We start from the raw sequence: 24,509 nt of genomic DNA, 5'->3' as shown, positions 1-24,509 counted from the left end.
AGCAAGAAATGCAAAGAATACAAAGAAAATTGGGAAGAAAAGAGAAGATTAGAAAGAAAACTGGCCCTTGCCCCTAAATATGAGATTGCGTGAGAGTCACCTGGCAGGTGGATGCAGAGGGGAGTCAGGCGCACGTCGGTGGGGCCTCTGAGGGCAGCTTCACGTTCAGACATGGGTGAGCAGGCAATGCGGCTGAGCTCCATGCCGCCACCCGCTGACTTCAGCACACCAAGCTGCTGTGGAGGCAAATGGGCGCTGGGGGCTTTTGTCTTCTGGTGGCCTGATCACAGAAGAGCATTTCCGCTGTTGTGGCTGAGGAGGCCGTAACTTGGCGGTGATGCTCACCTGCCATGCAGGGCTGCTGAAAGAAGTCCAGTGCTCTGAGCCCTTTATGAGAGCCCTCTGTAACTGATGATCACCATTACCATATCATCACCACCACCCCTGCTGGAGCAAGAAAAGCTGGAATGCCCTCCTCCTGCGGAGGAGGCTCCCGGGAGGATCACTCGGCCAGTAAGGGGAGAGGCGGGGGGCGCGGGTGGCGAGGGTGTGGGGAAGGTGGGGCGACAGCGAAGGGGTCGGGGTCCGCAGAGGTGCCGCTCTCCCGTCCTGGGCTGAGCAAGAACGACGGCGCGGCTTCTGAATGACACGGCGAGCGTCGGGCACCTCGCCAGCGCCGGGGTGGGCGCGTCGCCGCGCCCGGCACTCGGGGGCTGGCCTGGAATGAGGCCGGGGCCCCTGCCTGGCCGCGCCGCGCTTCCGGCCTCTGGCCCGTTTGCCCCGCTGCCCACGTGCGTGTTCACTCACGGCTCCCGATCACACGCCGCGCACCCGGGAACGCACCTGCCTGCCTGTCGAGGCGCCGCGAGGACATGCACGGCGCGCCGCGGAACGCTGCGAGGCTGCCGGCGAGCTCCGTGGCGCCGCCCTCGCTGTCGCCGGGTGCTCGCTAGGCGGAGTCGGATGCTTCGAGCGGTCTCGCCCGTCCCCGCGAGCGCGGCGAGCGCAGCACGAGGAGCAGCTGCTGCGGGGGGGCGGGGGGGCCGCCCCGCTAAATTTTTACGAACAGATGATCAAGACCAGCTCGCGCGCTGCCTTCAGAGGGCCAGGCCAGGAGCCAGGGGGCGGCCCCGCCGGGGGGCCGGGGCAGCCGGGCGGCGCAAGAGGCGCCCCGCGGAACCAGCCGCCGGGGGGCGCCCGCCCCGGATTTCGCGCACGTGCCAGGGCCGGGCCATCGCCGCGCCGCGCCGCGCCGCGCCGGGCGGGGCGGGGCACTGCGCGGCGATTGGAGGGCAGCCACCAATCGGCTCCCACGGAAGAGCCGCCTCCCCCACCCCCGCCTCTGACGTAGGGAACCCGACGCCACGGCCGCCATCTTGCAACCGGGCGCGCCGCCCTCGGCCGCATCCGTCGCCTGCCGGGAGCGCTCTGTGCGCGCCGCGCCGGAAGCGCCGCGGGCCGCGTCAGCGCCGCCGCCGGCCGGCAGAGCGCAGGAGGGCGCCCCGCCCCGCCCCGCCCCGCCCGGCCCTGCGCAGTCCGGCGCGCTTCCTGCTCCGGCGGCGGCCCAGGCGCTCCGCGGGCGAGGATGGGAGCGGGCGGCGGCGGCGGCGGCGGCGGCGGCGGGGGGCCCCCGGGCGCGCGGGCGCTGCTGGCCGCGCTGCTGCTGGCGGCGGCGGCGGGCGCGCTGGAGGGGCCGCCGCCCGTGGCCGGCGCGCGCTTCGGCTGGAGGAACCTCACCTGCCCCGCCTGCAAGCTCCTCTTCGCCGCGCTCGACGCCGGCGCGCAGGTGGGTGCGGCGCCAGGGCTTCTCGGCGGGCGGCTTCTGGCCGGCGCGCGGCGGCCCGGGAAGGCGGCTGGCGCGGATGCCTTGCAAAGCGGCGGTGCGAGGGAAGGCCGGCGGCCGCTGCGAACTGGGGGTGGTCACCCCCGCCAGAAGTGACGCCTCCTCCCGCGGGACCGCCGGTCGCGCAGGCCCCCTGGGGGAGGAAGGCCGCGGTCTCGGGGCCGCTGCTGAGGAGGCCCCGTCCGCACAGACGGCCCCAGAGCCCTCTGCGCGCGCACCCTCACCCCGCCGCGCGCACACAGCCTCCCTTCCTCCCGTTTCTTGCTGGCCATCATATGATATGGATGCCTCCCCCGCCCTTGCTTTTCCCTGTGCGTGGCTGTCGCAATAGACAAGTGGAGCTGGCAGGATCTGTGGTCACGCTCCTGAGTTTTCTCCAGAGCAGCCTACTGGGAAACTCCTTGGGCTGGTCCCGCAGGGGAGACAGGCTCCGTCTTTCCTCTCCACCTGTCCCTTATCCAGCTGCCTCATGCACACAGCTCACTGCCACCACCATCCTTTCCGAGAGCTTCCTTTTCCTTCTTTCTGCTTCTTGGTAATGACACCTGCCTGCCTCTAAAGAAGACCTGTTGGGGGGGGGGACCCAGTCTTTGGAGCCTGTGAGGGGAAGGTATCCTGTGGGGCAGCATCAGAATTATTTCCCCACGTAACTTCAGAAGAGTGGAAATGGCTCCGTTGTGGGCAGGGGTGTCTCATGTTCATTGTAAACATTGATTTACGCACTCTAAACAGGAACGTCTTTTGTCCTACCTGTTGCCATTATAAAAGGCGTTGCGGTGTTCCTGTGCGGTGTTGCTTGGGGGGGGGGGGAGTCTTCTTCCTTCTTCCCTCCGGAAGCCTCCCCCCCCCCCCACTGTGTAGCTCTGACTGGGTCAGGTTCAAGGCCAGCCGCTTAAGCCACCCCTCAGCATTGGATTTTCAAGCTGTTCTTTGAAAGCGTTCTGTTTCCGAAACTAGCCTATTGCCAGGCTAGTGCTGCCATCATCCCTCCCTCTTTCTGAGCTCACTGGCGGTCCTGGGGCCCACAGTTGAACCCAGCCTGGCCCACTCCTGAGACCTTCCTCCGGGCAGCGACCAAATAAGATCCCATGGGCCCGGGCTTAGCAACACCTCCGGACCAAGTCATCCGCCTCTTTCATCAGCCATTCTGGGATTCCCTTTGGGGACTGGACAGCAGGGGGCCAGGTCCCTAAATAACCTGGCCCAGCGCCCTGTTTCTAGCACAGAGTGGTTAAAATAACTTTTGAGAGTTTATTTTATTTATTTATTACATTCCTATACCACCCAAAGCTAAGACCACATAATACAATAGCATAGTAAAACATAATAAAAGTAACCCGTAGATTTAAAACAGAATAAAACCAGAGTAACAATCTAAAACAGTGCAAAGTTCTAAAAACACACTAACACAGTTGTTCAAAACTGAAGTGCTAAACAGTGTAGGAAAATAAAAAGGTCTTCACCTGGTGCCAGAACGAAAAGACCACAAGGGAGGCACCAAGAGAGCCTCTAGGGAGGTGTTCCACAACCAGGGTGCCACCACTAAAAAGGCCCTCTCTTTAGTAGCCACCCACCTCACCTCATTCAGCAGGGACACATGGAGAAGGGCCTCTAAGGATAATCTTAGGGTCCAGCCGGGTATATATGGGAGGAGACAATCCTTCATGTAACCTGGCCCCAAGCCATGTAGGGCTTTGTAGGTGAATACCAGCACTTTGAATTGGGCCCAAAAACAGACTGGCAGCCAGTGGAGATCACAAAGCACTGGAGTAATATGATCACGTTGACCAGTCCCCATTCACCATCTTGCTGCCCTATTTTGGACCAGCGGAAGTTTCCGGACTGTTTTCAAAGGCAGCCGCACTTCTAGCACATTGCAGCAATCCAGACGAGAGGCTACCAGAGCATGGGTGGCTGTAGCTAGGCCGCCTCTGTCCAGATGGGATCGTGGGTGGTATATCAGCCCCAGCTGATAAAAGGTGCTGCATGCCACAGAGGCAGCCTGGCTGGACTCGAGAGATTATGAACCTGACTCTTTCTCTGGAACAGGCACCTTTGTCTTGTTTGGACGGAGTCTCAGTTTATTGTCCCTCATCCTGCCCGTTGCCATGCCCAGGCCCTGATTTAGAACACCCACAGGCTCACCTGGGTTTGGAGAAAAGGAGAGAGAGGTGCATTGGTGGCGCCTCAGCCCACACCTCAGGTTACCTCCCCCAGGAGTTTCATGCATGCGTTGAGCAGCACGGGAGGTAGAATAGAGCCCTGTGGCACCCCATGGCGTAGCTGCCGGGGGCAGAGCAATAATCCCCCAGCACCACGGTCTGGAATTGGCTGTCCAGGCAGGAGCAGAACCACTGCAGCACAGAGCTGGCCGGCAACCACCCGCTCAAGCCCCTTTTAGTGTGGGAAGGGGACGAAGGCAGCAGCACGCCCCTCCCCCCGGCCCTCGGAGAGAGCCGGCCTGTGGGCATGGGGGCCTTGTGGCGGTGGGTGGGGCGAGGCAGCTCAGGCAGGGGGTGGGCCTTGTCGCAGTGGCCCTCCTCGCTCTGTGGCTGGGGCTTCCAGCTCATTGTTGTGTCATTCTGTGTCGCACGAAGAAATGACTCCCTGCCTTGGTTTCTGCTTCGTGGCCTCGGCTGACGTTTCAGTTATAGGAAGCGGCTGCCGCTCCAGGGCAGCAGGCAAAGGTTGCTGCCAGCCAGGCTTCCCTGTGCCGGCCTGCCCTTCTGCCACCTGCACTGTGCTTGCCCCAGAAAGCGGCTTTCTCTGGGCCCTCTGCAGCCTCTCCCCAAGCAGGCCTGCCCCGGCGTGGGCCACTCTCACCTCAGCCTGCCCCAGGCCCCGCGTCTCTTGCCCACAGCCTCCACGAGCACCTTGCCCAGGTGCCACAGTCCACGGGCTGTCACCAAGGCTGTCGCACCGACGGCACTCCCTGCTCCAGCCATCTCTGGCTCGAGCCGTGGAGCTGCCAGGGGCGCGTGGCTCAGGCCGGCTGCCTCAGGGCTGGGCAAGCAGAGGCCCACGCGCCCTCTATGGTCAGCCCGCCACCTCCTTTGCAGCCCCATGCAGCCCCAGCCTGATGGGAGTGTGGGGAGCGATTTGGGGGAGGTCACAGCTGAAGGAAGGGTTAACCCCCGTTGTCTTCCACCCCACCCCTCGGCAGAGCGAGTGTGGAGCACGCAGCTCCCAGGAGGCTATGCACAGGAGGGTGCCTTCCTGCGCTGAGGAAGGGCCCCAATCCTGCCGTAAGGGTTGGGCAGTCCCAAAAGCTGGGGCTACAGGGCAGCCTTAATGGGGCTGGGAGCCATGCTCCGCTCCGCCCCCGGCGGGGTCTCCATCTACTTAAATGCCTTTAATCAGGGAAGGGTAGAAGGGGAACTTCTGCCTGTCCTCCCTCGGAACTGGTTGCGCTTTCTGTCCCCTCTCCTGGGAAATCCCTTGCCCTCCTGGAAGGGGGGGGTGTCATAGAATCATAGAATAGTAGGGTTGGAAGGGGCCTACAAGGCCATCGAGTCCAACCCCCTGCTCAGTGCAGGAATCCAAGTCAGAGCATCCCTGACAGGTGGCTGTCCAGCCTCGTCTTGAACGCCTCCAGTGTGGGAGAGCCCACCACTTCCCCAGGGAATTGGTTCCATTGGGTGGCCAGGGTCTCCTTCCGTTGGCCTCCTCCAAAGTCCCTGCTCTGCCCTGCCTGTCCGGCTCCTCCCGTCGTGGCACGGGGTGAGCTTTGCGCCTTCCGCTTGGTGCCTCCCACTCATCCCCCTACTTTCCTTGGAGTTGGGGAGGGGGTCACAGTGCTGCCCATTTTGCAGGGCAGGCTTGTGCAGGGCCATGGGGTGCGTTCCCTTGTGTCCCCCCCCCCCCGTGTCCTGGGGCTCAGGGCAGGGCTGGCACCTGGAGGGGGGGGGGATGCCCTGCTGGCTGAGCTCAGCTCCCGTTTTCCATCTCCGGTTCTAACCTCTGGGAGGATATTAATGGTGTTATCAACTGAATGGAGAGAATTGGCCCCTCCAGACCTGCTTATCCTGTGGCTAATTGTCACTGGTGGAGGGAGGGTTGATGGTCCCTGGTTGAGGTGGCCTTAAATCCCAAAATCATGGGGGTGAGATCAGCTTCATTAGGAGGGAGAATAGACTGAAGTGCTTGGGGGTTTATGATGTGCCTGCGGTGGGGGGTGTCTCCATCAGTGCCCCCCCAGGAGCGGTGGGTCACTTGAGCAAGGGGTGAAACAGGCCAGCTGCAGTTTCGGGGCTGAAGCTTGCAGCTCCTCCTCAAGCAATGTGGAACAAATGTGGCATTCCTGGTTGCCATGGGACGTGGCATCAACTGTGGGCTAAGATGGATGCTTTTGTGGAGAGACCTGGCCCTCCACTCATTGGCCTTGGGCGGTTTGGGGGATGTAACTCCCCGTTTCAGACATTGTAGCCCCCTGACTGCCAGGTCCTGGGGGGTCTGGGCCGCCCCCACCTTGCTCAGGCTGCACCCGTCCCCTGAGCCATGGCTGGCTGCTGCCCACTGAGCAGCTGTGGGCCTGGCCTGGCTCAGGGGAGGAGGGCGTGAACTACTCATGGCTGGGGGGGGGGGGCACAGCCACTTTTGCTCCCTGCCGCCATGTGCTTCATAGGCAGCTCCCCCCTTGGGCCTCCTTGGCGTGCAAGTTCCTTGTGGTGGCTCTGCATTGCGCCGAGTACTGTGGGGCACATTAAACATCCGAGAGGATGATGTGCTGTGCTGAAGGGAGGTCTCCATCGGAACCAGAAGCCTACGTGACAAAGCAGGACGTCCAGGGCCAGCCTGAAACATTACCTTGGACATTTCTGCTCCCAACCCACACCGTTGCTGTGGGGGGCCAGGGGCGGGGCAGATAGGCAGGAAGGGAGGGCTGCGAGATCCCATTCTCCCTGGACAATGCTCCCGCTCTGCCTCCAGGCTGCTTCATGGGAGAATGGGTGGGCAGGGTGAAGGGTCAGGTGCCCCTTCCTTCTGTGCGCAGTCTCTGCTGTCGAGGCCAGAGGCCACCGGGGCACCCATGGCCAGTGGAGACTGTGCTCTCCTTTGCTCGCACTCAGCCCTGCGCAGGAAGCCCAGGCGGTGGAGAGCTGAGCCCAGTTCTTCCTGCAGGGCCCTTTCTCGGCACTTCTCATTTCTTGTATCCGGCTGTTTTCAGCTGAGGCGGCATTTGCATCAGCATCTTTGCTGCATTCAAGGAGCTCCTTTGTAGGAGGCGGCGGCAGCCTCACGCACGTGGGGGCGGCCCCAAAGCAGCCCTCCCCTCCAGCTGGCCTTGGCTCTTGGCCCGCTTTCAGAGGCCTGTGCTGCCAGCCCCTTGCAGGCTTGGCACTACGTGCAGACTTGCCAAGGGCCCCGGCTTCTGCTCTGCACCCCTTCCAGCTCCCCACGGCCCTGGGACTGTTCGGCGGGAGGCAGTGCACTGCCCCCTCCAGGCCCTCCTTGCCTGCCCCTCGTGTGACGCGGTCCCCACTCTGTGCTTCGCAGCTCGAGACCAGCGTGGGCCACATCCAGCAGGTGGCCGTGAGTGTCTGTGTGAAGCTGCACCTGGCGCCCCCCCACGTGTGCAACGAGACCATCCGCCTCTTTGAGCAGGACTTGCTGGCTGCCTGGACCCGCTCTGTCCTGCGCCCAGCCGAGATCTGCGGGCTCCTGGTGGGCGCTCGCTGCGGCCGCTGGGACATCTTCTCAGACTGGAACGTCACGCTGCCAGAGACGCCCAAGCCACCCGTGCGGCCCCCTGTGCCCCCGCCCCCGGGCACCCCCATGGCCCGCGTGCTCTTCCTCACCGACCTGCACTGGGACCGGGGCTACACGCCCGGCAGCGACCCCGCCTGCAAGGACCCGCTGTGCTGCCGGGGCGGGAAGCCTCGGGGGCCGGGGGCTGGCCACTGGGGCACCTACGGCAAGTGCGACCTGCCCCTGCACACGCTGGAGAACCTCTTGCAGCATCTGGCGGCCACGGGACCCTACGACATGGCCTACTGGACTGGGGACATCCCGGCCCACAACATCTGGCAGCAGAGCCGTGGGGACCAGCTGCAAGCCCTCCACACCGTCACCAGCCTGATCCAAAAGCACCTGGGGCCACTGCCTGTCTACCCTGCTGTGGGCAACCACGAGTCTGTGCCGGTCAACGCCTTCCCCCCGCCCTACGTGCATGGGAACCAGTCCTCCGCCTGGCTCTACTCTGCCATGGCCGAGGCTTGGCACCCGTGGCTGCCTTCCGAGGCGCTGGCCACCCTGAGGTAGGGGCGCTGAGTGCATGCTTTGAGGGTCTGGCAGGGTGCGGGGAGAGCATGAGCTGAGGGACCCCTGATGGCCGGGCTTCCTTGCTCCTGTTCTCATGGAGCATCTCCCAGGTCTGGGGCAGGGGACCTGTGTCCCTCCAGATGGCCTTGGGCTCCACATCCCATCTACTGCAGCCAGCAGGGCCAATGGCCAGGGATGAGTAGTCCAAGAACATCTGGAGGACCACAGGTTCTCCATCCCTGCCCTAAACCAAGGGCGCCGACACCTGGCACATCTCCGCAGGGGCAGGAAGTGGCCAGGCTGGCTGGGTGGGGGGGCTGCTTGGCCAGGATGGAGCGGAGCGCCAGGCACAGTGTGGGAGCCAGGACCCCTGGCTGCCAGCCGGGCTTCTCAGGACGGACATGTTCTCGGTCTGCTGACGGAGGTTGCGTGGTGGTCTCTTCCTCCTCCAGCAGCCGGTCTCTGGGGCCTTGTGCTGAGAGGGGCCCTTTTCCCAGCCTTGCTAGCCAAAGTCCCTCGAAGGAGAAGCTGCCCAGTCCAGCCTGCGTACAAAGTGCACCAAGAGCATTTCTTCCGCCCCAGCGCTCAAGCAGAAAACGTGCTCAGTCAGCTCTGAAATGGCCCCATGGGACCCCCCCTGCCCCGCAGTGCCCCCCCCCTCTGCTGGTTGCGGTTGCCTTCCTCGCTTGCTCACTTGCTTCTGTCTTCGAGGCGCTTGAAATAACCAGGAAAGGAGGATATCTCAGAAGCCGCCTGAAATACCTCCAGCTTCCGGTCAGGCCTGACCACAGAGGGGGCACGTCTGGTGCCCCCTCAAACCCCGTGCGGTGCTCCATTCTGCTTGCCAGCCCCTGGCCCCGACTGGCCTCCGGGGGTACTGCTGCAGTCCGTGATTAACGCATGTCTGGTGGCATTGCTCTGACGCCGTGCTTTGGATGGTCCGGTGGGGCGGGCTCGTGACTGCGGTTGTATTTATTTCAGGGGGCGCTCGGTTGTGTTGCGCTTGGGGTGTAATGTGAACAGAAAAGCGGAGTGAAGGCAGTGATCTTATGCACCTTCAACAGTATTTGTATTTATCAATGGGCAGTCATGGCAAGCAAAGGCCTTGTAGAGATCAGATGACGTCTCCAAGAACCCGGCTGCCTTTCGCACAGTGCTGCTTGCTCTGCCCTGGCCGTTTGTGGCCCTTTCCGCTTCTACCCCGTTGGTCCACCTGGCACCAAGGCCCGCCTTCCTCCTTCATTGCTTTCAAATGCCCTCTGGACCGTGGCACTGAAAAGGCGATGGCATGGGGGGCCCTCGGCAGCATGGCTGAAGCCCTCGTTGCTAGCTGCACCTGCGGGGATCTTTATCTCATTGCAAAAAGATTCTTCTTCCCTAGAATCATAGAATAGTAGGGTGGAAGGGGCCTACAAGGCCATCGAGTCCAACCCCCTGCTCAATGCAGGAATCCAGGTCAGAGCATCCCTGACAAATGGCTGTCCAGCCTCGTCTTGAACGCCTCCAGGGTGGGAGAGCCCACCACCTCCCCAGGTAATTGGTTCCATTGCCGTATTGCTCTGACACTCAGGAAGTTTTTCCTGATGTTCAGCCGGAATCTGGCTTCCTGTCACTTGAGCCCATGATTCTGTGTCCTGCACTCTGGGATGATCAAGAAGAGATCCTGGCCTTCCTCTCTGGGACAACCTTTCAAGGACTTGAGGAGTGCTATCATATCTCCCCTCAGTCTTCTCTTCTCAAGGCTAAACATGCCCAGTTCTTTCAGTCCCTCTTCATAGGGCTTTGTTTCCAGTCCCCTGATCATCTTTGTTGCCCTCCTCTGAACCCACTCCAGTTTGTCTGCATCCTTCTTAAAGTGTGGTGCCCAGAACTGGACACAGTACTCCATATGAGGCCTAACCAGTGCTGAGTTGAGGGGAACAAGTACTTCCCGGGAATCGGAAGCTATGCTTCTATTAATGCGGCCCAAAACAGCATTGACCTTTTTTGCAACCACATCACATTGTTGGCTCATATTCAGCTTGTGATCGACAACAATTTCAAGATCCTTCTCGCTTGCAGTGTTGTTGAGCTACGTATCCCCCATCTTGTAACTGTGCATTGGGTTTCTTTTTCCTAGGTGCAGAACTTGGCATTTATCCCTATTCAATGTCATTGTGTGGTTTTCCGCCCAGCGCTCCACTCTATCCAGATCACTTTGAATTTTGTTTCTGTCTTCCAAAGGATTAGCTATCCCGCCCAATTTTGTGTCATCTGCAAATTGGATCAGCATTCCCTGCACCTCCTCCTCCAAGTCATTAATACAAATGTGGAAGAGCACTGGGCCCAGGACTGAGCCCTGCGGTACCCCACTTGTTACCTATCCCAGTTTGAGAAGATCCCATTGATAAGCACTCTTTTGAATCTGATTCTGTAGCCAACTGTGGATCCACCAGATCGTTGTTTCATCTCGCCCACTTTGAGCTAGTTTGCTCATCAGGATATCATGGGGCACTTTGTCGAAAGCTTTGCTGAAGTCGAGGTAGATGATGTCTACAGCATTCCCACGGTCCACAAGGGAGGTGACTTGATCCAAAAATGAGATCAGATTCGTCTGGCAGGACTTGTTTTTGACAAATCCATGTTGGCTTCGAGTAATCACGGCATTGTTGTCGAGGTGCTTCCAGATGGATTGCTTTATCATCTGCTCCAGAATTTTCCCAGGGATTGGTGTCAGACTGACTGGTCTGTAGCTCCCAGGTACCTCCTTTTTGCCCTTTCTGAAGATAGGGACAACATTAGCCCTCCTCCAGTCATCTGGCACTTCCCCCGTCCTCCATGATTTCTCAGAGAGAATAGACAGCGGTTCTGAGAGTTCTACCAGTTCCTTTATGACTCTAGGATGCAGCTCATCTGGCCCTGGGGATTTGAACTCATTCAAATTAATTAGGTGTTCCTTGACCGTATGCCTTTCGATCTCAAGCTGCAATCCTGCCCCTTCAGCCTGTACTTCGCCTTTGCTGGGGGGGTCATAGACCCTCTTTTGGGAGAAGACTGAGCCAAAGTAGGAATTGAGCATCTCTGCCTTTTCTTTGTCATCTCTTATCGTTTTGCCATCCTTATTTAATAGCTGAACCACCATTTCTTTCCTCTGCCTTTTACTGTGCACGTAGCTGAAGAAAGCCTTTTTGTTTGTTTTTAGCATCCCTCGCTAACCTCAGCTCGTTCTCCGCTTTAGCCTTCCTGACGCCATCCCTGCAATTCTGTGCTACCTGCCTGTACTCTTCCTTTGTTACTTGGCCTTCTTTCCACTTCCTATATGTGTCTTTTTTTGTTTTCAGGTCATCCATAAGCTTTTTGTGAAGCCACATTGGCTTCTTCTGTTGTCTTCCACCTTTTCTTCTTGCTGGAATTGTCATTGTGCCTTGAGAATTTCCTTTTTTAAAAGGTCCCACCCACCTTGGGCTCCTTTTCTCATTAGCGTTGCTTGCCATGGGACCTACCTGATCATTGTTCTGAGTTTATTAAAATCAGCTTTCCTAAAATCCAGGGTATGCATTTGACTACACTCAGCTTTTGCTTCCCTTAGAACCAAGAACTCAAGTACAACATGGTCGCTTTCCCCCAGAGTTCCTGTAACTGCTCTCCAGCTTTTTCACTCTCTCCCTTTCGGTTTGTCTTGGCAAAACAATTGGCTGGTCTTGCGCAAACATTCTCTGACTCTCAGTAGGGCACATAGCATGCGCTCAAATGATTCCGTGGAACAATATTAGTGCTCAGAAGTTGGGCATGTAGATTTTTTTTAAAACCAAATCTCAGTTCATTCAGCCATGGTACACCTTGAGAAGCAAGCGAGGAACGCAGGACGGCTGCAGCCGGCGGGTGCTCCTGTGGAGCCGCTAGGGGAGACCTTCCCTCTCCAGCTGGGCGTGCCTTCTCCCCGGGCGCGTGCCCTTGGGGGCCGTGCTCACCCTTTTCCTGAGGCTTTGTGGATTCTGGCCTTTCCTGCACCTCTCCTTGCTCATCCAGAGCGGAGCCCTGGGGGACTGCCCAGTCGCTGCTGCATGGGGGCTGTGGCAGGAGGGAGGGTCAGGCCAGTGCCAGAGGCTGGACGGGGCACCGGGGGGGCGGGCCTTTCCACGGGGCTTCTGCAGCCCTGTGCTGCCCAGGAGGGCAGTGTGGGTTGGAGCCACAGGGGGCAGGGCAGGGCAGGGGCAGGGGCAGCTGCCTGCTCCCACCACCTCCGTTCTGTGGGAAGGGGGCCTTCCACTCTGGACTGTGCCCTGGAGCAGACAGAGCCTGGGGCCTGCAGTGCTGCTGATGGAGCAGGGAGACGCTCCGGGGCTCCCTTGCCTGCCACCCTCCTCTGGACCGGGAGGCCTCCCGAGGTTGGGGGGGGGCTGGCCTGGCCCTGCAGAGGCCCCTGGGGCCGCTTCTGCCCTGCTGATGGACTCTTCTTTCCACAGGAAAGGCGGCTTCTACACCCTCTGGGTCTTGCCCGGCCTCCGACTCGTCTCACTCAACATGAACTTTTGCTCAGAGGCCAATTTTTGGCTGCTGATCAACTCCACAGACCCAGCCGGGCAGCTGCAGTGGCTGGTGGACGTGTTGCAGAGGGCGGAGGCCCGTGGGGACAAGGTGAGAGCACTGGGGGGGCTGTTGATCGCAGGCCGCTGGCAGCCGCTGGGCATCAGGGCATGGAGCCCGGCCTGGTCCGAGTCCTTCCTGAAGTGTGGGGGGGCTGCCCCGCCCTGCCCCGCCCCGCCCTGCCCCGCCGTCAGAGGGCAAACAGCTGCATGGCAATCCGCCCCCATCAGCCCGAGGCTTCTGGCCCTGGACCCTCCCGGGCTGTGGACTCCCAGCTGGCCTCTTGCCCCGTGTCTGCCGCCCTACCAGCCCTCTTCTTGGTTGCAGGTCCACATCATTGGGCACATCCCCCCCTCCCACTGCTTGCGCTCCTGGGGATGGAACTACTACCGCATCATCGACCGGTGAGAGGCCTCCGCCCGCCCTGCTGCACCGCGCTCCCCGGCTTGCTGACACGTGGGGTGGCGGGGAGGGGTGCCCCAGGCCACAGGCCACAACGGGAGGCCTTGAGGCAGCTGGGCCCGGGAGGTGGCTGCCAGCATCGGCCCTTCCCAGGTGGTCTTCCAGGGCCACACGAGCTGCCCTTCCCGAGCCTGCAAGGGGCGTCCCACCCACGCAGGCAAGTCCTGGGCCTGCGTCTGTGGGGCGATCTCTCCTCTGCGGAGCGAGGGTGGCAGTGTCCTGGAGCAGCCCGGCGGAGCCAGCAGTGCCCTCCCGCAAAGCCCCTCCTGAGGCCAGGCCCAGGACTGCCCAAGTCGAGACATGGACGCGCCCAGAACCCCGCGCCCACGCGAGAGCTCGGGACTCCGGGGAATCGCTTTGAAAACACCGGGGCGGGGCAGTTCCAAGTGCTGCCTTGCTGGTCTCCTCAGGCAAGAGCCGCCCCGAGTCATCAGGTGGCCCTGAAAAGGTCACGCTTTTCTTGCTGTCGGCAAGAACAGCCAGCTTGCGGAGCTCCCTCCCCGATCCATCTCCGGGGCTTTGGGGTGCCTCAATTTCCTCCCTTTAGCCCCCTCCCTCACAGAGGCGTGTCTGCACGCGCCCCCACACCTGTGGCTGGAGCAGGCTCCTCCCAGGGGCCCCCCACCGCACCCAGGCATGTGCACTCCGTCTCTGCAAGCCCTGCCTCAGTTCCCAGGGTGTGGCAAAGGATGGGGGGGGGCGCTTGGAATCCAGCATGTCTCTGCTGACCCCACCTGCCTGTCCTTGTAGATTCGAGGGCACTGTGGCCGGGCAGTTCTTTGGCCACACCCACGTCGACCAATTTGAGATGTTCTACGACGAGGAGACGCTCTCCCGCCCGGTGGGCATCGCATTCGTGGCCCCCAGCGTCACCACGTACTTCAACCTCAACCCAGGTGAGTGGCTTCCCCCCGCAGGCCAGGGGTGGCCCCATTCTGCACCTCCAGGCAGAGGGCTGCCTGCTGCTGCTCCCCTGCAAGGCAGTGGTGCATGCTGGGAGCCGTCATTCCCTGGCTGGGAGCCCCCCTCTGCCCAGGGGCCAGGCTGCTGCTGCTGCCTGACACCAGCCTCCTGCCCCCTAGGGTACCGGGTCTATCACCTGGACGGCATCTACCCTGGCAGCTCTTACCTGGTGCTGGACCACGAGACCTTCATCTTGAACTTGACGCTGGCCAATGTGCCGGGGGCCGTCCCCCAATGGCAGCGCCTCTATGGGGCTCGGGAGACGTACGGCTTCCCCGCTGCCTTCCCGGCAGACTGGGACCGGCTCTTGCGGCGCTTCCAGGCCGACGAGTCCCTCTTCCAGCGCTTCTGGTACCTGATGTACAAGGGCCACCCCCCCCGGGAGCCGTGCGGCGATGCCTGCAAGGGGGCCTTGCTGTGCGCCCTCCGCACTGGCCGTGCCGACGACCCCAGCCTTTGCCAGGCCCAGGCCCAGAAGATGCCCTTTGCAGAGATCCAGGCCTGGTGGCGGCGGCAGCGGCTCTGCTAGGGGCAAAGGGCAGGGCGGCCCAGCAGGGGCGGGGAGGGGGGCGGCTGCCCCGGGCACTCGCGCAGGGCCTGCTGCTGGCCCGTGAGCCTGGGAGATAAAGGTTTGTGCCTGGGGGGAGGCCCTGCCTGAGTTGGGGGAGGCACAGAGCCCCTGCCCCCATGTCTCTCCAGGACGTCTCTCTGGAGGCGCCTGCTGGGTGCCTTGCAAGCCCTGGGTAGGTGGGCCACTGCCGGGATCCAGCAGCCCCGCCCCGCTCTTTGGGCGGGAGTGGAGCAGTGACAGCCTGCTGGAGAGTGGGCAGGGGCACCGCTCCGCCTTGTCCACCCCGCTGGCCAGGTGCTTGCCTCCCATGCCTTGGGGGCCTCCCAGAGGGGCCACGGCCTGCTGGCCCTCAGGCGGCCTGCCCGTCCGCCCCAGCTCCCGGAAGGATGGTGCTCCTGCCCAGAGGGGCTGAGGGCGGGGGGCTGCCAGGGTGTGCTGTGGACGGGCGCAGTGCACTCAAAGAGCCCTGCTCACAGCGAGGCCGGCCCTGGAGGAGTGGTGGCCCCCGCTTGCAGGCAGAGGTGCGCCCTCTGCTCTGTGCCTGGCAGTCTGTCCCTACCCACAGGCCCCCCCGCCCCCAGCTCTGCCTTTGTCCGCATGGGTTTTGCAAGCTGCTGCTGGGGGCGGGGCTGCCGGAGACCCCCGCCCTTGGTCCCTTGTCCTGGGCAGGGTCCACCACAGCCGCCACCTCGGTCTGGCCTAAGGAGCCCCCGTTTCAGCAAGGGGCTGCTCCCTTGTGCTCTGCTGCGCTTACTGGGATGTTCCTCCCTTTAATGACTCCCCCCTTGCAATAAATGGCTTCTGGTTCTCCTCCTCCTCTTGGCTGCCTGACGTGTGTCCAGGGAGGGCCCCCCCTTGCTTAGTGGAGTCTGTCCCACCTTGCTTGTCTTTCACCTTCGTCAGCAACCTGCTTGAACTCCCAGAGTGCATCTGGCTGCACTGAGGCACTTTTTTTGAGGGGGAGGGGACAGCCCCCCACTCCCCTTGTGCTCTGGCGCAGGGACGTTCTGGTCCTGCCCGGAGCGTCCCCGTGAGCTCCAGGTGGCAGCTGTGGCTACAGCCCCCTTGCCCATTTGGCTAGATGGATGCATGGCCCATGTGAGCAGCCCCGCCCGCTCGCCTCTTCCATATTTCCCCATAGTATTGCCAGGGTGAGGATAGGATTCAGCGGCCTGATGCTGCAGCGTGTCCACCTGCCACCCTTGCTGCCTTTCTGGATCAGAGCAAAGGACCATTTAGCCAGCCTCTAGTTTCCAAGCTGGCCACCCCCGAGCAGACCCTGAAGGGCAGAGTTCCTCCCTTGTTCAGTGTGTATGTCTCCGTCTCTCCACCACCCCTGCTTGCATACTTCCCCTGAGGCTGGAGGTTCTAACGAGCCATCTGTAGACAGTTCCATGAAGCGGCGGCCTCACACCCCCGCCAAGCCAACAGAGCACATCGCCGCCTGGGCCAGCAGCTCCCACAGGCTGCTGCTGCGTTATGCAGGGACGGCCTTCTCTTCCGAGATGGAGGTTGGGAAGTGGCCCTCAGCTGCATCAGACCCCTGGTCCCCCGAGACCCCGTTTGCTCTGCTTCCCTGGAGCTCCACCTGGCACCCTTTTGCCTACTGGTGCCAGCAACTGGGCCTGCAGGGAAAGCCAGTGCACCCCCCCCCCCCCCCCGCTGAGCAGCTTCCCTCTGGCGCCGGAGTTCTCTAGCAGGACACAGCACGTCTGCAGCCAGGGTCCGCCCTTCAGTCAGGCTGTGATGAACCTTCAAGCGGAGAAGCCCCAACAGCTCCACAGAAGATGCCCCCCCCCGCCCTGTGGCGTTTCCGCTCCGTTCAAGGAGGAAGCCAAGTCCTGGGAACGGAGTTTATTCACGATGGTAGTACAACACACCGCTCCCGTTACAGCAGAGAGCAGCTCCCCAGCCCCTCGGTGTGGCCTGGTGGGGCCCCCGGGCCCCCTGCAGACTGGTGCCGCCCCTCCCGGGGGCCTTCGGGCCGTCCACGTCCGCCTCGTTCAGTCAGAAGCAGCCGTTTCTAGTGGTTAAAAGCGCCTACACACGCAGACAGGGAATCCGGCCTGGCGGGGGGCACCCTGGCCGAAGCGGCACAGAGCCCTAGATATGACGCCCTCCCCTGCCCCACTTGCGCACACACACTCGAACCCCATAAATACACAGCAGCACGCTCTCATGTGGGGATGCACGCCAGGGAAGGAGGGCAGCCGGGCTGATGGGGCCCCCGAGGACGGGCTCCACGTTCCTTGCAGAGGGTTCATGGCGTCTGAGCCCCCTGGCGCTTGGGCTTGAGGGTCCCCAGCAAGGTCTGGACCCCCCTCCTGACGGTGGAGCCCACGCGGCGGGCCACAGAATCCGCAGGGGGTGCTGGGAGGCAGGAGCTGCTGGTCTGAGGCCGCGCATCCAAGCACTTCTGGTAGCGGAGCTGAGGAGGAGGAGGAGCGGGTGAAGGCAGTACGCACGCACGCACGCACCCTCCCCATCTCCTCTCCCCCAGGGCAGGCAGGAGGGAGTGCCAGGAGCCCCTGCCCCCCCACAACCGGCCAAGTCCCTGGCCCAGCTCAAGAGCTGAAGGGATGAGCAAGGGCCATCCCTGTAGGGCAGCTGGCCGGAGGCATGCACACAGTTCTCTGCCATATTTCTTATACCGCCCAACAGCCAAAGCTCTCTGGGCCGTCCACAAAAACGAACTCAGGAATGCACCGAAGGGGCTTGGGAAGGGAAAGTGCCTCCCTTCCCTGAAACACAAAGCACAGGCCGGGCTACTCACCATGCAGGCGGCCTGCACAGCCTCGCTGAGGCCAGCCGCGTTGGGCTCGCACCAGACCATGTGGCAGCGGAAGTTGCCCGGGGCGGCAGCCATGATGAAGGCGAAGGAGCGGACGTCCTTCCCGATGCCCATGAAGGAGAGGAACCGCACACGACATTCACACAGCACAGCGTCCGACTGGTGGGAGCAGGCGGGGAGTCAGAGCAGCCCCTGCGCACAAGCACCCGCCCCCCACGGCAACAGGGCCTCCCAGAGAACGATGCGTGCGCCCACGTGTGGCACTGAGGCCCCCCGCAGTCCGCTGCCCATCACAGCTGAGGTGGAAGAGCAGCGGCTGGGAGCCACCAGGCCTGCTGCCTGGGGAGCCGGGGAGAGAGCCTGGCCCCTTCTCACCTGCTGGTGCGTGAGGGTGAGGGTGGCCGGTGCCACGCTGACCTGGCTGGGCGTCCACTGCTCCTTGCCGCCACCTTCCAGCGCAACTTTGAGGGCCGTGTTGATGACATCCATGCCTGGGGAGTCAACCACAAGAGAGGGCGAGGGCTGAGCGGCACAGGGGCGGCGGGGCCATGGCACCTGGGCCCTGGTGCACCATGCACGACCTCGCTGCTCTGGCAGCCCCATGGTGTTTCCATTTCCCTCATGGCTAACGTTCTCTCCTGCCAGCAGCCAAGGGAACCGGCCCCGCGGGGCATGGTCAGGCCGGTCATGTTCACAGGCGAGCTTGGCAAATCTTTAGCGGGGGGGTGGGCAACCCCAGGCTCGAGGGCTAAATCTGCCCTCCTGGAACCCCAATATGGTTCCCTGCATCCCTCAGATGGCCCCACCCCTTCCCTGAACCACTGAACGGCCACTGAGCGTTTGGGGGCTTCCTGGCTTCTACGCAGTGTCCCCCCCTCAAAACGCTAAGGTGCCTCTCCTGGGGCTGAGCGGCTGGCAGGGAGCGCTCTCAGCTGGCACTTGGGTGTCTTGGCCCCGGCCCTTTGCCTCTGGCCCCACCCCCACTGGAATGCGGCCCCCGAGAGTTTCTGGCATGGAATTCAGGCTGAGAGAGGCTCCTACCCCCGGACCAAGGAAGTGGCTGCTTGAGGGGGGACATGTTTTGATGTGGGGGAAGGGGGACACTGGCAGAGCTCCCCCAGGTGGGGGCACCTTGGAAGGGGCTCACCACTGACTGAGGGGGCCTGGGCCGCTCCCACCCAAGAGCCTGCTGGACCTGCCCAAGGCCTGTCCATGGTCAGCCAAAATCTTGGGGCTGGAGACCCCGCCTGTAGCTGGGGAAGCGGGTGGGTCAGCTCTGCGGTAGGGGCCTCCGTCTACAGGGAGCGGGGGGCTCCATGGGACTTGCGCCGGGAGGGGTGAGAGGGAGCCCTCGCAGACGGCGCTGGGTGCATCCGGCGTCCTTCGCCTCGCGGGCGAGGCAGGGAGCTGCTGCGGTGGCAGCCTACACGTTGCCTCCTGGGCTGCTGGTCCTCCTGCCGAGGAGCGCCTGAAGGACCCCGCAGCAAGCGGCGGGCCAGCAGCCGTGCTGCGCGAGAAGGCGAGGAAGGGGTTCCAGGCCCGCCTCTCCCCCTGGCGGCTTCGCCGGAGCACGGAGAGGTTCAGGTGAGAGAACCGGGGGGGGGGGGGGGGGCAGCGTGTGCCGCGGGAAGCGGGCGGCCGATGGCAGGCTCGCCCCTCCGAGGTTGGCCCTGGGCCCTCTGGAGAAGGACCGCCCCCCTCCCATGGGGGGCGAAAGAAGGCGCTCGCGAGGCCCCCGGCCAACTGGGACGAATTGCGCCACCAACAACCCGCGGCGGCGGCGCGTGGGGGGGGTCGGCGGCTGCCCGTGAGAGGGGCAGAGGCAGCGGTGTGCAGGCCGGACACGTCTTCCCGGGAGTTGCGCTGCCCTCCTGGAGCACGCGCAGGACAGGCAGGAGAGAAGCCCGGCGAGTCCCTCCGACTGCGCGCCTCTGCCGCTGCCCCCGTGGCCATGAACGCCGCCGCCGCCAGCGGAAGCCTCGGGCGGGTCTCCAGAGGCTGGGCGGGCCTCGGGGGTGCGAGCCGCGTTTTCGGCACTCCCGCCTGCCCGAGGCTGGGCCGCAGGCACGGAAAGCAGGACAACGGAGGTGACGACCCGCCCGCACAGACAGCCCAGTCAGGAGAGGCGCGGCTTCTTGCACTGTGGCCAGCGCTCCCGATGGAAGAGCCCCGGCAAGAGATGGGGCGCGCCTCAGGAGGGAGTCTGGGAAGACAGTGACCGGCGAGAGCCCCACAAGACTGATCAAGAGGAGAGGAAGACAAAAGCCCAGAGCCAGGGACAGAGGATTCTGCAAAGGTCATTCTTCCTCAGTTTGTCAAATTTCCACAGTTCAGTTCCTTCCGTTCCATTTCCTTGCAATTTGCAGATTCTATTTTTAAAGTGTGTAGTTTTTCATGTACATTTTTCCTAATATGTGCATTTTTGTGCAAACTTTTTCAGATGTATGCACTACCCTTCCCCCATAGTACATAGTAACTTTGTGCACATTTCCCCCTAATATGTGCATTTTTCTTAATACACATATTTTTGGTGCAGATTTTTTTTTATTGGAGAACTTGCTCACTGTATCTGGGGAAGTGCAGACTTCGCAGTGCAACTGCATTTGGGTTCAAGTAGAAGTTCAGAAAGTGCAGATTAGGTAAATTCACATCAAATTGTAAACCAAACAAATTCTGGCCCTACCCAGAGCAAAGTACCAAGCCAAGTAATAGGGACAAAGACACGTGTGGCAAAGGAGAAGGCAGAGAAGTGGTGGTGGAGCCCAGTAATTTGCAGGGAAATACAGCAGGAAACTGGGACGGTGCAGCAGCAGCAGCAGCATGGTGATCACTTGTGACCGAGTAAGATTGTCTTCCAAAGATAGAGTCTATATAGATAACTCTTTAAAAGGATTAGACAGATTCATAGAAGACAGGTCAATCAACACCTATCAGTGTTAGCAGTGATATCTAGCAGTGGGTCTGCAGGTGGCTGTGAAGGCCAATTCTGGCTCCACACAGCCTTCCGCAGCGAGGACATCAGTTCCACATTTGGGTAAAGATCGGGTGAGTGAGAAACAAAAGTGATGTTGTGGCTGTATTCTACAGACCGCCCACCAGCCAGAAGATACGGATAGTATTATCCTGGAACAGGTAACAAAACTTTTAACAGATGCCCTGTCCTAGTAGTAATGGGGGATTTAAATCACCTTGACATCTGCTGGACGTCTAACTTAGTGGAACATCTAATAAATTTTCAATTTGCCTTGCTGACATCTTCATCTCTCAGAAGGTGGAAGAAGGAACAAGGGGATCAGCTCTCCTGGCTTCATCCTGAACCAACAGGGAAGAACTGGTTGATAAAGCAAAAGTTCAAAAAGAGGGGAAAGCTGGATCCGGGAAACTACAGACCAATTGGACTGATGTTGGTCCCAGGTAAAATTCTGGAACAGATGACTAAGCAGCCCGTCTGTGAACATCTAAAAAGAAGACATTGATTACTGGGAGCCAGCGTGGGTTTATCAAGAGTGAGTCTCGCCAGACCAACCTGATCGCCTTTTTTTGAGAGAGTTACTTGTTCAGTAGATCATGAAAATGCCATGGGCACAGTATAACTTGGTCTCAGCAAAATATCTGAAAGAGTCTCTCGTGATACCACAGTTGACAAGCTGGTAAAAAGCAGGCTGGATGATATGACTGTTAAAAGGACCACAGCTAGTTGGACCGACAGCTATACCACAAAAGCGCTCATTCAAGGCTCTGTGTCCACCTGGGGAGAGAGGCCCTCCCTCCTGAGTGAAGTGCCACAGGACTCTGTTCCAGGCCCTGGACGGTTCAACATTTTTATAGAAGATGAAGGAGCAGAGGGATTGTGCCTATTGAATTTGCAGGTGACACAAAGCTAGGAGGGATAGCTAACCCTGCAGAAGACAGAACCAAGATTCCAAATGACTTTGACAGACTGGAATGTTGGGCCAAGCCACCAAGACGATACTCAGCAGAGATGCATGACAAAGCATCAAAGATGCCTATCGACTGGGGCAGCCCTGGCTTGGCAGCAGAACATGTGAGAAGGGTGTAGGAGTCTCAGGCTGCAATCCTATACACACCTACCTGGGAATAAGACCCACTGAATTCAGTGGAGCTTACTTCCGAGTAGACATGCATAGGATTGCACTGTTAACTTAGTCAAACGAGAGCCAGTGGTGTGACGTAGCTGTTAAAAAGGCAAATGCAATATTAGGCATCATAAACAGAAGCACTGTGTCCATATCTTGAGCAGTAACAGATCCACTGTTATTCTGTGCTAATCAGACCATATCTGAAGTGCTGTGTCCAGTTCTGGGCAGCCCATTTTAAGAATGGCATTGGCAAACTGGAGCGTGTCCAGAAGAAGGTGACAAGGATGGTGAGGGGTCTGGAAACTAAGCCCTATGCGAAACGGTCAAAAGAGCTGGGCATGTGGAGCCTGGAGAAGGGAGGATGAAGGGGGCCCGATGGCGGTCTTCCTTGATCGAAGGGGCTGTGCCACGCAGCTGGCTGGTTCTCCACTGCTCCCGAGGAAAGGGCTAGAACCAACGTGTGGAGACTGCACAGAAGTGAAGTGTTTGACAGGGGAACAGGCTCTGCCTCAAGAGGCTGGGGCCCTTCCTGGCTGGAGTGATTTAAACAAAGGCTGGACAGCCATCTGTCAGTGATGCTCTCGTTGCGTCCTGCACGGCAGAGCCTGCACTGAGGGGGTGGACTAGATGACCTCCAAGGATCCTTCAGACTCCGTGAGGGCATAATCTCGTTTCCCGCAGTGGCCAGCCAGATGCCCAATGGGAAGCCCAAAAGCAGGACGTGAGGACCCTACTCCTGCTGCAGTGCTACAGCAACCGGCATTCGAGGCCCGCTGCTGCTGTGCCTGAAGGTAGGCACTGTGGCTCATAGCCGTGGAAAGCCTTGCCCTCCAGGACCACTGCAGCACTCCAACCTTCTCCAGCCCCAGCCCGGTCTTCTCGGGAAATGTCTATTCACAAAGAACAGAGCCGGGTGGCTGCAGACACCAGCTTGCGTTGGCATGACCCTCCCAAACCAACGCGGCCATGTGAAAGTAGGAGCCCCCTGGGGGCGCATGACCAGGCCCGCCCAGCTACTGATCGGCCCATCTGAGTTCCCCCCGGGGCTGCACCTCCCGCCATCCCCCAGGAATACTCTGTCTGGGAAGGAAACGGTCTTTGTGTGCGACACATTCAAGCCAGGAGCCCAGGTGGGCTTCATCCCTGCCCCCCCACCAAGGGGCTTTGGGGAGTCACTCTTAGGATCCAGATAAGGGTTAGCGAGCGAGTTTGAGGCTTCATTTTATTATAAAAGCTACTATTCCTCAACTTCTCTCTGCTTGATTCTTTAATAAATATACTGTGTTGGAAACTGGAGTTGATTGGATTCTCTGGGAAGACGGTCTGCCTGTGCACTGGACTGCTTGGCAAACACGCGGACCTGGATGTTAAGCAAGTTAAAGGAAGGTCTGGAAAAGAGAACGATCTTTCTCCATATATAAAAGCCATAAGCCTGGATTCTCGTGTGGGGAGGATAAAGGATATTAAAAATGCACAGGAGTGGTGGTGGAGCTGTGGCCTCTGAGACAGGGAGACAAAAGTGTGACTTGCAGCCTGTCCTACCTCGCCGGGTTGGAGGTGCAGACACACCGGTCTGTCACACCATCCATACCCCTGCCCCCCATTCCCATTGCTGGAGCTCCTTGTGGCTGGTGGTGGTAAATATGGCCAGGGAGGCAGTATGTGTACTGGGGGAGACTGTGGCTCCTTTGCCGGACCCCCACTCGGGCCCTCTCCCAAGGCATCCATGCTTGCGCACGCGCACATGCACACACACACAATGCTCTTGGTTCTCATCCAAACAGCGACCCTCCAGCACCCCCCTCCCTCCCACCTGCTCCACTGCAGCTCATCTTACCCACAGGCTTGGCCACTGAAACGCTGCCCAAATAATACACCTGGAACTTCTGGACTGATTCACTTTTCGGGGCCGGAAACTCGACTGAGGGAGAGGAAAGAGAGAAAACGATGAGAAGGTGTGTTGAAACACCCTCCCCCACCGGCCCAGGCTGACCCAGGCGAAGGGGGGGGGGGTCAGGTAGCGACTGTAAGTGCCCCCTCCTAATAATGAACATTTAGGGTGCACAAGCCATTCCATCCGCTGTGCCCCCTAAATTGCCCCAGAGGTGCCAGTAGGGAAAGCCTGGCTTAGGGGCAAAAGGCAAATTGTGTCATTTCCCATGGAGAAGCCCCCCCCCCCCCCCCCCACACACACAGAGGCAATCGAGGACCTGCCCTTGGCCCACCCCGCAGCTACCTTGGAAGGGGATCTCCACCAGCTGGGAGTGATCCAGCAACATCCCGTTCAGGGGCGCCCGCACACTCCGCCGCTCAGTCATGATCTAGGGGAGAGCAAAGGGTCGATCGGGGGATCAGGGCCCTTCCACCAAACCAAGAGGCCCGGGTAGCCTCAGCAGCCCCTGCCTGTCCCCTAACGGCAGGCTGCCCACAAGACCTCTTGTCAGCGTTAGAGCTGTGGGGGGAGGGGCGGTCACAGAAGACCCGTGGACTCGCCAGGCGTGCTGTCTCCCGGGAGGACGGACTAGAGACGTGACTGAAGGGTTGCCTGCACTCATAAAGCCCACTGACAGGTATCCCTTTCTTCTCATCCATGTGGGAACAAATGATAACAAATGATCAGGGGACTGGAAACAAAGCCCTATGAGAAGAGACTGAAAGAACTGGGCGTGTTTAGCCTGGAAAAGAGAAGACCGAGGGGAGACAGGATAGCGCTCTTCAAGTACTTGAAAGGTTGTCACAGAGAAGAAGGCCAGGATCTCTTCTCGATCATCCCAGAGTGCAGGACACGGAATAATGGGCTCAAGTGACAGGAAGCCAGATTCCGGCTGAACATCAGGAGAAACTTCCTGACTGTTAGAGCAACACGACAATGGAATGAATTACCTAGCCCAGGGTGGTGGTGGGCTCTCCCACACTGGAGGCCTTCAAGACGAGGCTGGACAGCCATCTGTC

The 24,509-nt window shown here is 60.5% G+C and overlaps 2 protein-coding genes across 4 annotated transcripts in view; one reads left to right on the top strand and one right to left on the bottom strand.

Annotated features, from left to right (window-relative positions):
- The first annotated feature begins 1,372 nt into the window (after positions 1-1,372).
- Positions 1,373-22,805, top strand: SMPD1 (sphingomyelin phosphodiesterase 1). 2 transcript variants are annotated; one of them, XR_014788918.1, is made up of 7 exons: positions 1,373-1,786; positions 7,340-8,100; positions 12,550-12,721; positions 12,998-13,074; positions 13,883-14,028; positions 14,215-19,753; positions 20,726-22,805. XR_014788918.1 is itself a non-coding variant. In XM_084842208.1 (6 exons), exons 1-6 carry the CDS (start codon positions 1,586-1,588, stop codon positions 14,622-14,624), a joined length of 1,767 nt encoding a protein of 588 aa, XP_084698334.1. In that variant the 5' UTR covers positions 1,378-1,585; the 3' UTR covers positions 14,625-22,805. The 2 variants fall into 2 exon arrangements, 1 of the variants encoding a protein (XP_084698334.1); XM_084842208.1 differs by having other exon boundaries at positions 1,378-1,786; positions 14,215-22,805.
- APBB1 (amyloid beta precursor protein binding family B member 1) overlaps positions 16,403-24,509 on the bottom strand; it is a 27,657-nt gene continuing 19,550 nt past the window's right edge. For both annotated transcript variants that reach the window (XM_084842206.1, XM_084842207.1), the window contains exons 11-15: positions 23,794-23,878; positions 23,395-23,478; positions 17,833-17,948; positions 17,440-17,616; positions 16,403-17,094 (exon numbers count right to left, since the gene is read on the bottom strand). In XM_084842206.1, coding sequence (XP_084698332.1) covers positions 16,927-17,094; positions 17,440-17,616; positions 17,833-17,948; positions 23,395-23,478; positions 23,794-23,878 — 630 coding nt within the window. In that variant the 3' untranslated portion in view covers positions 16,403-16,926. The remainder of the gene's footprint in view (positions 17,095-17,439; positions 17,617-17,832; positions 17,949-23,394; positions 23,479-23,793; positions 23,879-24,509) is intronic.

The sequence above is a fragment of the Heloderma suspectum genome, chromosome 3 (genome assembly GCF_057233095.1).
Source record: "Heloderma suspectum isolate Gila_16-S chromosome 3, 16-S_ref, whole genome shotgun sequence".
NCBI classification, from domain to species: domain Eukaryota; kingdom Metazoa; phylum Chordata; class Lepidosauria; order Squamata; family Helodermatidae; genus Heloderma; species Heloderma suspectum.
The sequence above is the reverse complement of the archived record's forward strand: the minus strand, read 5'-3'. Positions and strand labels throughout refer to the sequence as shown.